The following is a 12,709-nucleotide window of genomic DNA, read 5'->3' as shown; positions in this document are numbered from 1 at the left end:
GAATTTGTCTCAAGGAATCGCAAACACAACACGCCAGTTTTGCTGTCTCTGTCTGGATATTTAAGAAGTGGAGCAAGGGATTCATTCGACCATCCTTCCTGCTCAGACTGTGGGGAGGGATTCACTCGGTCATCTCAATTGAAGGTACATCAGCAAGTTCACACTGGGCAAGGTCACTCATCCATTCAGTGTGTGAGAAAGGATTCTGTCGGTCTTCCCACCTGTGGACACACCAGTCAGTTCACACCGGGCAGAGGCCGGTCATCTGCTGAATTTGTGGGGAAGGATTTACTCGGTCATCTGAACAAATGGCACACCAGCAAGTTCACACCAGGGAGCGGCCGTTCACCTGTTCAGTCTGTGGGAAAGGATTCACTTTGTCATCTCACCTACTGACACACCAGCAAGTTCACACTGGGAAGAAGCCATTCACCTGCTCAGAGTGTGGGAAGAGATTCACTCAGTCATCTGACCTACAGAGGCACCATCGAGTTCACACTGGGGAGAGGCCGTTCGCTTGCTCAGACTGTGGGAAGAGATTCACTGAGTCATCCAACCTACTGGTACATCAGCGAGTTCACACTGGAGAGAAGCCATTTACCTGCTCAGTCTGCGGGAAGGGATTCACTCAGTCATCCAACCTGCAGAGTCATCAGCGAGTTCACACTGGGGAGAAGCCGTTCACCTGCTCAGTCTGTGGGAAGGGATTCACACTGTCATCCACCCTGCAGAGTCATCAGCGAGTTCACACTGGGGAGAAGCCGTTCACCTGCTCAGACTGCGGGAAGGGATTCACTCGGTCATCCCACCTACAGAGTCATCAGCAAGTTCACACTGGGGAGTGGCCATTCACCTGCTCAGTCTGTGGGAAGAGATTCACTCAGTCATCCCAACTACTGGCACACCAGTCAGTTCACACTGGGGAGTGGCCATTCACCTGCTCAGTCTGTGAGAAGAGATTCACTCACTCTTCCATCCTACAGAGACACCAGCGAGTCCACACTGGAGAGAAGCCGTTCACCTGCTCGGAATGTGGGAAGAGATTCACTGAGTCATCTCACCTACAGAGTCATCAGCGAGTTCACACTGGGGAGAAGCCGTTCACCTGCTCAGTCTGTGAGAAGAGATTCACTTGGTCTTCCGACCTACAGAGTCATCAGCGAGTTCACACTGGGGAGAAGCCATTCACCTGCTCAGAATGTGGGAAGAGATTCGCTCGATCATCCACCCTACAGAGACACCAGCGAGTTCACACTGGGGAGAAGCCGTTCACCTGCTCAGAATGTGGGAAAGGATTCACTCAGTCATCCAACCTACAGAGTCATCAGCGAGTTCACACTGGGGAGAAGCCGTTCACCTGCTCAGTCTGTGGGAAGAGATTCACTCAGTCATCCAAGCTACTAGCACACCAGTCAGTTCACAATGGGGAGTGGCCATTGTTATGAATCCCTAGGGTTTGTTTGCTGTGGACTGTCATTCTGAGAGAGAAAGAGAGAGATTAAGAAGGTGAATCAGTCTGACTTGCATCTTGTTTACATCGCTCACAGCTTGTTTAGTTTTAATCAAGGACACAGACACTCAGAGTCAGACGGAGATGAAGGAGGAAAAATGGAAGGATTGAAACAAGGGAATTAGTGGCCAAGGGTCACTGTTTAGAACTTTCCTATGCCCACAAGTGTGGGTTAATTATCAATTCAGTGTATATCGAATGTGTGGTTGTCACCTCGTTTGATCTATAGGAGTGGATCGGATTTGGGGTATCCTGTGAAGACCACTTATGTGTTAACCCTTGCCTGGGTGTGGTGTGGTAATTCACTTGAAGACGATACCCCTTGTGACAAGTCACTTTCGGTGATAATTTGTATGTGGACTTGGAACAACGACGGATAAAACCTACAGCGACTGTTCTCTCGTTTTACCACGGTGGAAACTGTGGAATTCAACGTTATTGCCTTCTCTCGACATTTACTCTGGATTACAAATATCTCTCTCTCCTCAACTATTCTGTGGTTGTACTGAACTTTCATACTTTACCATCTCAAGACTCCAAGCCTTGTTTCCCCTGAGCTCAATAGTTTGGGAGTTATATTTACCCACATGAATACACATAACACTGTTAACTTTTGTTTATCTTGCTTAAGTTACCTGTAATTGGAACTCAGACCTCCTCAGTCACCGTACCCGAACGGTGAAACTAAGCAAGTGCGCATCAAACCCCCAAAACTCCAGCACAGGCGCCCCGCAGTGGCGTGTACAGAGACACGTCTCTACTCTCTCTCTTCGCCCATGACTGCACTCCCGCTCCTGCTACAAACTCAGTCATCATAGTCGCAGAGGTCACAACAGTGACTGGCCTCATCACAAACACTGATGAATCTGCATATAGAGAGGGTGAACCTCAATATTCGACCAGCACTAAGAAGACAATAGAAATGGTAATCGACTTCAAAAATGCATGACGTCTCGAACAAGCCCCACTATCCCTAAACGGTGAAGTAATGGGGAGTGTTGAGAGGTTCAGGTTTTTGGGGATGAATATCACCGAGGAGCTCTCTCGGCCCGTCAGCAAAACCTCGTTAGCAACGAAAGCACAACGGTGACTATAGTATATGAGGTGATGAGGGAGAGCCGATCTGTCTCAGAAATAGCTGGTCAACATTTTCTGTGCGATAGACAGCACACTGACACACGGAATGGCAGTGCTGTACTCTAGATGCAGCCCTCTATTTTTCTAGGCTCCATGTACTATCTAACATCTATGTGATATCGAAGAGTCTCTTAAAAGACCCTATTGTATCCACCTCTACCACTGTTGCCGGCAGTGCATTCCACACACACACCACTTAGCTCTGACATCTGCTCTGTACCTACTTCCAAACAAGTTAAAACTTTGCCCCCTCGTGTTCAGCCGGTTCGGCGGGAGGAGCGAGTGCAGATCTCCGCGCGTGCGCAGCCCTTCGGTGAAAAATGATATCGTATCCGTTAAATAGGGGCCGTGGACAATTCTGATTTGATGGAGAGGGACGTGAAAGTACACAGGAACATCTGGAGAAAATTCTGAAACGCCCGTTCGCTGCTGTCGTTACTGCGCGATCGTGAATCTTCCGGAGGGAAGGCCTCAAAATCCCCGGCTTTGCCTGCTGTTGGCGAACGAGATTGAGGTCGAATCGCTCGGATAGATACAGTACTCGGAACTCGGTGTCGGAAAGCCGATGGGAGGCTCGAAATTTTCGGACGCCTCGGAGTCGGATAGTGGTCGGGCATGGCATGGTGAAGTTTTTCTTCCTTCTCCCGTCTGCCTGAGATGTGGGACATTTGAGAGACTTTGAACTTTTTACTGTGCTCATGGACTGTTCTTCATCAAGTTATGTTATTGTTGCACTGTTGTAACTATATGTTATAATTATGTGATTTTGTTAGATTTTTCAGTCTTATTCTGTCCTGTGTTTTGTGATATCACACCGGAAGAAATATTGTATCATTTCTTAATGCATGCATTACTAAATGACAATAAAAGAGGACTGCGTGTCTTCATAATCTAAAACTAAAGCCCTAGGGTCAAGCCTGTGGCTATCCACACGACCAATGTCTCTCATCATCCTGTACACCTGCATGAATTTCCTGCATGTTTCTCTCCAGGCTGAATAAGACAATGAGCTCACTGTGGTTTTGACGTCCTTCAGGGCTCTGGATGAAGTTGGTTAAATTCCTTCTTCCCCGCTCTTTTCAACGTTTTGTATCATTTTCACTCATTTCAAAGGACTGTGTCTCAAACAGCTGGGTTGTTGCAATGTGCCTCTAAAGTCTGACAGCAGGCTAGCGAGTGAATCTTTGATGGAGCAGAGTCAGAAACCAAAGAGTAATCCGCCTGAGTCAGGGCTTTAGGGCTCCTGAAAGAGATGGAACCTAGAGTTTACCAGGAGGAGAAGGAAGAGGAATCAGACCAGTAGGATGTGGATGCAAATGAGAGATCAGAAACATTTTGAAACAGTTTGAAAAAAAAGGTGGTTAATTTCTGCAAAATACTGGAGGAAATCAACAGATCAGGCTGCAAATGCGGAGAGGAATAAATAGACGTTTATGCTGAGCCCCTTCAGCATGTCTAGACTGTGTATTCCTCTGCTTAGTTGCTGCCTGAACTGCAGAGTTCCTCCAGCATTTTGTGCGTGTGCGTCTTTGTACTGTATTTCCAGCAACTGTAGAATCTCTTGAGTTTTATATCTACATTTGTAAGAGGATTGTACTTTGGCATTAGATACACGTTGATATTGACTATATTCTTTACGGGAACCGCTTTCTGCGTTAAAACAGCCGCTGCATTTTCTATGCGCACCAAAAAACGCTGAGCTGCGGACATGGAACTGGTGCTTCCAGAAACTTTTAATGGCACCGTGATTGCCCATAAATCCTTGCGTTACAAATTTCGCCGTCGCCGAAGCACCGATCAAATGCGCAAGCGTCAGCGTTGTGACGTTCCCGAATATCACGCATGCGCGCAGTACACAAAGGCTTTAGCAGAGCGGCGGCAGGTAGGAGTGAGTTTCCGGGGGTAGGGGAGAAGGGAGAGAGGGTGAGGCGGGAGAAGGGAGAGAGGGTGAGGGGGGAGAAGGGAGAGAGGGTGAGGCGGGGAGAAGGGGGGTTGGGTGGTGTTCAACACCGACTTCGGGACTATTGCTGTGAGTCGGGACACCGTGAGCCACAATCTCGGGACAGTCCTGCTCTCTTCCCTCTCTCTCAGCCCCACCATCCGTACACGGGCCCCGGGGAGCTTCCGGCTGATGAGGGAATGGGAACCGATGGGTCTCTCAGACAGAGCTGAGCTCCAGCTGTCTAAATGCAAGGATCGGGAACCCGGAGAAAGGGAACAAAATCTTTTACATCAGCTGTTGAGAAAATCACCTTTGTTCTGCCTCCAGTCACAAAGAAGAGAAAATCTACAGAGAGGGCACAGTTTTAAGGTGCTTGGAAGCAGGTACGAAGGAGATGTCAGGGGTGTTGTGTTCTTTATACTTACCGTGGGTTACTAATAACAAACCATATTCTGCAGAATTGAACTTTAATTTAACAGCAACAAAACCACGTTTTACATTGCCATGCTTCTCGATCATTCTTCATTTCTGCTTATGCTCCAGTCACGTCCTGACACGTGATATCACCTCAAGGGATGAGTTTTTTTACACAGAGTGGTGAGTGCGTGGAATGGGCTGCCGGCGACTGTGATGAAGCCGGATACAATAGGGTCTTTTAAGAGGCTCCTGGATAGGTACACGGCGTGTAGAAAAATACAGGGCTATGGGGAACTCCAGGAAATTTCTAAAGTAAGTAGCGTTCGGCACAGCATTGTGGGCCGAAGGGCCTGTATTGTGCTGTATTGTATTTGTTGTATAAATGGGGAAGTCACTTACCCATGACCTCTGGTTGTCGTGCCACCCAACACCAGTGGGAAAAAAAACTGCTTGCATTTACCCTATCTATACCCTCATACCTTTGTACACTTCCAACAAATCCTCAAAGCAAGGTATAATTTCCTTGTTTATGTTTAGAGCCTGTAGACCCTGTGTCCATCTCCTGAGTAAATAGAGATGAAAAACTTGCTTTGGTTCCACACGTGGATTGCCATTCTGGTCTTCCAGAGGACCAACTTGATGCCTTGCAATCCTTTTGCTCTTGATCTATCTCTAGAATCCCTGAGGATTATCCTTCCTCTTTTCTGCGAGGACAATCTCATGCTTTCTTTTAGCCTTCCTGATTTATTTCTTATGTGTCCTCTTGCATTTTTTATACTCCATAAGAACTTACCTGCCTATCCCTGTTCTGCAACTCCATTTTGTGCTTCACCAGGGTCTCAATATCTCTTGCAAACCAAGGTTCCCTGCAGTTTCTATCTTTACCTTTTATTCTGACAGACACATACCCGCTTTGTACTTTCAAAGTTTCGCTTTGAAGGCCTCCCACTTACCAAGCACACCTTTGCCATAAAGCAGCCTGTCCCAGGCCACAGTTGCCAGATCCTAGTGTCATAATTGCAGGTGTTGATCCATGCCCTGAACACAACCGCCTTTCCTGCGCTGTATTGAAATATACCGGGCTCAGCATATTCACTGTACCATGCTCAACTTCTTCATTCCTGACTTTGTCTGAGGACTGAACAACAACTGTCTCCACAACCCCTCCACTATCTGTTCTGTTATTCAGGCTCCCATTCCCCCTGCAACTTTAGTTTTACCCTTCCCCACCCCCACCTCCCACCATGCAGCTCTATCACCCCTTTGGCTTTCCTCCCCCAGATCAATAAAAAGGAGGTACATACCAGGTACAGGCAGATAGGAACAAATGGGGTACTTATGAAATACAGGAAATTCAAGTGAACACTTATGAAGGAAATGAAAGAAGGCATGAGGTTGCCCCAGCAGACAAAGTGAAGGAGAATCCTCATGGATTCTGCAAATATGTTGAGAGTGAAAAGATTGCAAGGGAAAAAATAATCGGCTGCAAGATCAGAACAGTAATCCATATGAGGAGACAAAATAAATGTGGGAGATTTTTTCTGCATCCGTATTTACTCAGGAGATGGACACAGAGTCTATAGAAGTGAGGCAAAGCAGCATCAACTTCATGGACCCTGTACAGATTACAGAGGTGGAGGTGTTTGCTGTCTGAAGGCAAATTAGCGTGGATAAATCCCCAGGGCCTGACAAGTTGTTCCCTGGGACTCTGCGGCAGACAAGTGCAGAAATTGTCGGGGCCCAAGCACAGATATTTAAATCATCCTCAGTGACAGGTGAGGTACTGGAGGATTGGAGGACAGCCAATATTGTTCCACTGTTCAAAAAAGGCTCTAAAAATAAACTAGAAAATTATACATTGGTGAGCCTGACATCAGTAGTGGGAAAGTTATTGGAATATATGTGCAGGAACCGGATATATAAGTATTTGGATAGATGTGGACTGATTAAGGATAGACAGCATGGCTTTGTGCATGGTAGGTCATGTCTAACCAATCTTACAGAGTCTCTGGAGGAAGTTATCAGGAAAGTGAATGAAGGCAAGGCAGTGGATGTTGTCTACATGGACTTTAGCAAGGCACTTGACAAAGTCTCATATCGGAGGTTGGTCAAGAAGGTTCAGTCACTCAGCATTCAAGATGAGATAGTAAATTGGATGAAACACTGTCTTTGGGAGAAGCCAGTGTGTGGTAGCAGATGGTTGCCTCTCTGACTGGAGGCCTGTGACTAGTGGTTTACCACAGGGATCAGTGCTGGATCTGTTATTGTTTGTCATCTATATCAGTAATCTGGATAATAGTGTGGTTAACTGGATCAGCATATTTGTGGCTGACCACCAAGATTGGTCATGTAGTGGTCAGCGAGGAAGAGTATCATGGCTTGCAGTGCGATCTGGACCAGCTGGAAAAATGGTTTGAGAAATGGAAAACGGAATTTAATGCGGACAATGTGAGTTGTTGCACTTTGGTATGACCTACCAAGGGAGGTCTTTCACCGTGACTGGTCGGGCACGGTGGAGTGTTGTAGAAGAAAGGGACCTGGGAATACAAGTCCTTAATTCACTGAAAGTGGTGTCACAGTTAGATAGGGACGGAAAGCAAGATTTCAGCCCATTGGCCTTCATGAACCAAAGTACTGACAATGATAGATACTTTATATTTTATTGTCGCCAAACAATTTGTACTAGAATGTACAATCATCACAGCGATACTTGATTCTGCGCTTCACACTCCCTGGATTACAAATATTAAATATTAAAATGTTAAAATTAGTCAATATTAAAAAAAAATTATAACTCATACATAGAAAATAGAGAAATGGGAAGTAAGGTAGTGGAAAAAAACCGAGAGGCAGGTCTGGATATTTGGAGGGTACGGCCCAGATCCGGGTCAGGATCCGTTCAGCAGTCTTATCACAGTTGGAAAGAAGCTGTTCCCAAATCTGGCCGTACGAGTCTTCAAGCTCCTGAACCTTCTCCCGGAGGGAAGAGGGACGAAAGGTCTGTTGGCTGTGTGGGTTATGTCCTTGATTATCCTGGCAGCACTGCTCCGACAGCGTGTGGTGAAAAGTAAGTCCACAGACGGAAGATTGGTTTGTGTGATGTGCTGCGCCGTGTTCACGATCTTCTGCAGCTTCTTTCGGTCTTACGGATGTTATGTTGACTTGTAGAAGATATTGGTGAGGCCTGATTTGGAGTCTTGTTTGCAGTTGTGGTCACCTACCTACAGGAAAGATGTAAAAGAGGTTGAAAGAGTTCTGTGAAAATTCACAAGGCTGTTGCCAGGTCTGGAGGACTTGGGTTATAAGGAAAAATTGAACAGATCAGGACTTTATTCCCTGGAATGTGGAAGATTGAGCAGAGATTTGATTGTGATAGCGGGGCATAGATGGGGTAAAAGCAAGCTGGCTTTCTCCACTGGGATTGGGTGGGACTACAATCAGAGGCCATGGGTTAAGGGTGAAAGGTGAAACGTTAAGGGGAACATGAGGGGAAACTTCTTCACACAGACGGTCATCCGGGTGTGGAATGAGCAGCCAGCACAAGTGGTGCATGCGAGCTGAATTTCAACATTTAAGAGGTTTGTGTACGTACCTGGATGGTAGGGGTATGCGAGTAGAAAGTTTAAGCAGCTGGGCACCACCTAGATGGCCCAAAGGGCCTGTTTCTGTGTTGTAATTTTCTGTGACTGTGACAAGAACCTGAAATAATACAAAAATTCACACTAAGTCCTTTTAACAGCTGTGTGGACCAAGCATTCATCTCAGCAGGAATTGTTTATATGGTGTTAAAACTGTGGCACTTCAAGTTAATAACGCATAAAAGAAACTCCCAGCTGCAGGTCAACAAAGGCTATTTGTATGTGAGAGTGTTTCAGTTTCTGTGGAGCCAGGTACCCATGCAGCTCACTGGGAACAGGGAATAATACAAATGGAGAGAGTCAAACTGAACCAGGTCACAGATTGGGGACAGTGGAAACATAGACAGGCTCGTTGGCCCACAAAGCTGTGCCGTACATGTCCTTACCTGAGAAATTACCTCTAATCTTCTGAGCTCCATATACCTGTCCAGGGGTCTCTTAAATGACCCTATTGTATCCACCTCTGCCACTGTCGCCAGCAGCCCATCCCACACACTCAGCACTCTGCATAAAAAAACTTGCCCCTCACATCTCCTCTGTACCCATTCTCATAGAGACAGAAAGAACATCAGAGAATTTGATGGTCATTCCAGATACCAGCACTGTGCCCAGTTAGGAGATGATTTCTCTCTCTAACTTGGTTTGAACTTCACTGTAACAGTGTGATGTCAGATCACACCTTGACTTCATCTGAACTGTTGTCCTACACCAATTGATGGATTTTGTAAATCTCTTCACAGGTTAAAACTGACAAGGAATTTGTCTACGGGAATCTCCAACACAACACGCCAGTTTTGCTGTCCCTGTCCAGATACTTAAGAAGTGGAGCAAGGGATTCACTCGATCATCCTTCCTGCTCAGACTGTGGGGAGGGATTCACTCGACCGTCTGACTGACCGGCATTCCCATCATTTTAAACAGGGGGGAACTCATTCATCAGCTCAGATAGTGGGAATGGATTCAGTTGGTCATTTCAGTTGAAGGTACATCAGCAAGTTCACACTGTGCAAGTCCATTCCCTGTTAGTGTTTGCTCTTTTGTTTGCCCTCTCTTTGGCTTTTATTTTGGCTTTGGCTTCTCATTTCAGCCAGGATTTTCTCCTCCTTCCTTTGCAATGCTTCCACTTCTTTGGGATGTATCTATCACTCAGCTCCCGAATTGCTCCCAGAAACTCCAGCCATCGCTGCTTCATTGTCACTCCTACCTTTTCCCTTCCAAACAAGTTTGTCCAGCTTCTCTGTCATAGAAACATGGAGAAGTTCAGTGCAGAAACAGGCTATTTGGCCCATCCAGTCAATGCTGAAGAAACTTTTAAGCTGTCTGAATCAACTACCTGCACCGGGACCATCGCCCTCCATCCCCCTACCATCCAGGCTCCCATCCAAACTTCTTTTAAATGGTGAAGCCGAGCTCATATTCATCACTTGTGCTGACATCTCATTCCACACTCTCATGACCATTTCAGGAAAGAGCTTTTCCAAATGTTTTTGTTTAATTTTCACCTTCCGCACTTACCCATGACCTCTGGTTGTCATCCCACCCAACCTCAGTGGAAAAAGCTGCTTGCATTTACCCTATCTATACCCCCATAATTTTGTATACTTCTTACAAATCCTCAAAGCAATGTATAATTTCTTGTTTATGTTTAGAGACTTTTTAGATGTATAAGATGATGAGGGCATTGATCATGTGGATCACCAGAGGTTTATTCCCAGGGCTGAAATGGCTAACACGAGGGACATAGTTTTAAGGTGCTTGGAAACAGATACCGAGGGGATGTCAGGGGTAAGTTTTTTACACAGAGAGTGGTGGGTACATGGAATGCACTGCCGGTTATTGTGTGAGAGTGTTTCAGTTCCTGTGGGGCCATGAACCCATGCAGCTCAGTGGGAACAGGGAATAATACCAATGGAGAGAGTCAAACTGAGCCAGGTCACAGACTGGAGATGGCAGAAATACCCCATTCTTAGAGAGACAGGAAGAGCATCAGAGAGTTTGATGGTCACTCCAGATACCAGCACTGTGCCCAATTAGAAGATGATTTCTCTCTCCAACTTGGGTTGAACCTCACCGTAACAGTGTGATGCCAGAGCACACCTTGACAACTCAAGTGATCTCATCTGAAATATTGTCCGACACCCGTTGATTCATTTTGTAAATATTTTTACAGGTTAAAAATGACAAGGAATTTGTCTATGGGAATCTCGAACACAACACGCCAGTTTTGCTGTCTCTGTCCAGATATTTAAGAAGTGGAGCAAGGGATTCACTCGATCATCCTTCCTGCTCAGACTGTGGGGAGGGATTCACTCAGTCATTTCAATTGAAGATATATCAGCAAGTTCACACCGTCAACTGAAGATATATCAGCAAGTTCACACCGGACAAGGCCATTCATTTGTTCTGTGGGTGAGAAGGCATTCAGTTGGTCATCCCACCTGTGGACACACCAGTCAGTTCACCCTGGGCAGAGGCTGGTCATCTGCTGAATTTGTGGGGAAGGATTCACGCGATCATCTTACCTAATGGCTCACCAGCGAGATGACACCGGGGAGCGGCCGTTCACCTGCTCAGACTGTGGGAAGCGATTCATTAACTCATCTGACCTACTGAGACACCAGTCAGTTCACACCGGGGAGCGGCTGTTCACCTGCTTGGACTGCAGGAAGAAATTCACTTGCTCATCCCACCTGAAGGTTCATCGGCGAGTTCACACTGGAGAGAGGCCGTTCACCTGCTCAGACTGTGGGAAGGGATTCACTTGCTCATCCCACCTGAAGGTTCATCAGCGAGTTCACACTGGAGAGAGGCCGTTCACCTGCTCAGACTGTGGAAAAGGATTCAGTTGCTCATCCCAACTGAAGGTACATCAGCGAGTTCACACTGGGGAGAGGCCATTCACCTGCTCAGACTGTGGGAAGGGATTCACTCGGTCACCTGATCGACAGAGACACCAGCGAGTTCACACTGGGGAGAGGCCGTTCACCTGCTCAGTGTGTGGGAAGGGATTCATTCGATCATCCGAACTACAAGCACACTGGTCTTTTCACACTGGGGAGAGGCTGTTCACCTGCTTGGACTGTGGGAAGAGATTCACTTGCTCATCCCACCTGAAGGTACATCAGCGAGTTCACACTGGGGAGAGGCCGTTCACCTGCTCAGTCTGTGGGAAGGGATTCACTTCGTGATCCCAACTGAAGGTACATCAGCGAGTTCACACTGGGGAGAGGCCATTCACCTGCTCAGACTGTGGGAAGGGATTCACTGTGTCATCTCAACTGAAGGTACATCAGCGAGTTCACACTGGGGAGAGGCCGTTTATCTGCTCAGACTGTGGAAAGGGATTCACTTGCTCATCCCACCTGAAGGTTCATCAGCGAGTTCACACAGGGGAGAGGCCGTTCACCTGCTCAGTGTGTGGGAAGGGATTCATTCGATCATCCCACCTACAAGCACACTGGTCTATTCACAGTGGGGAGAGGCCCTTCACCTGCTCAGACTGTGGAAAGGGATTCACTTGCTCATCCCACCTGAAGGTACATCAGCGAGTTCACACTGGGGAGAGGCCGTTTATCTGCTCAGACTGTGGGAAGGGATTCACTTCGTCATGTGTCCTACTCAGACACCAGCGAGTTCACACTGGGGAGAGGCCGTTCACCTGCTCAGTGTGTGGGAAGGGATTCATTCGATCATCCCACCTACAAGCACACTGGTCTATTCACAGTGGGGAGAGGCCGTTCACCTGCTCCGACTGTGGGAAGGGATTCACTTGCTCATTCCACCTGAAGGTTCACCAGCGAGTTCACACTGGAGAGTGGCCCTTCACCTGCTCAGACTGTGGAAAGGGATTCACTTGCTCATCCCACCTGAAGGTTCATCAGCGAGTTCACACAGGGGAGAGGCCGTTCACCTGCTCAGTGTGTGGGAAGGGATTCACTTCGTCAGGTGTCCTACATAGACACCAGCGAGTTCACACTGGGGAGAGGCCGTGCACCTGCTCAGTGTGTGGGAAGGGATTCACTCGGTCATCAAACCTACAGAAACACCAGCGAGCTCACACTGGGT

At 47.2% G+C, this 12,709-nt stretch overlaps 1 protein-coding gene across 1 annotated transcript in view; it reads left to right on the top strand.

Moving 5' to 3' along the window:
- The first annotated feature begins 308 nt into the window (after positions 1 to 308).
- LOC140207872 (uncharacterized) overlaps positions 309 to 12,709 on the top strand; it is a 48,659-nt gene continuing 36,258 nt past the window's right edge. Inside the window, 3 exon segments of the mRNA XM_072276419.1 lie at positions 309 to 323; positions 816 to 1,364; positions 11,200 to 12,707. Coding sequence (XP_072132520.1) covers positions 309 to 323; positions 816 to 1,364; positions 11,200 to 12,707 — 2,072 coding nt within the window.

Source organism: Mobula birostris, chromosome 13 (genome assembly GCF_030028105.1).
Source record: "Mobula birostris isolate sMobBir1 chromosome 13, sMobBir1.hap1, whole genome shotgun sequence".
In the NCBI taxonomy this organism is placed as follows: Eukaryota; Metazoa; Chordata; class Chondrichthyes; order Myliobatiformes; family Myliobatidae; genus Mobula; species Mobula birostris.
Note: the sequence above shows the minus strand (reverse complement) of the source record. Positions and strands in the feature narration are given on the sequence as shown.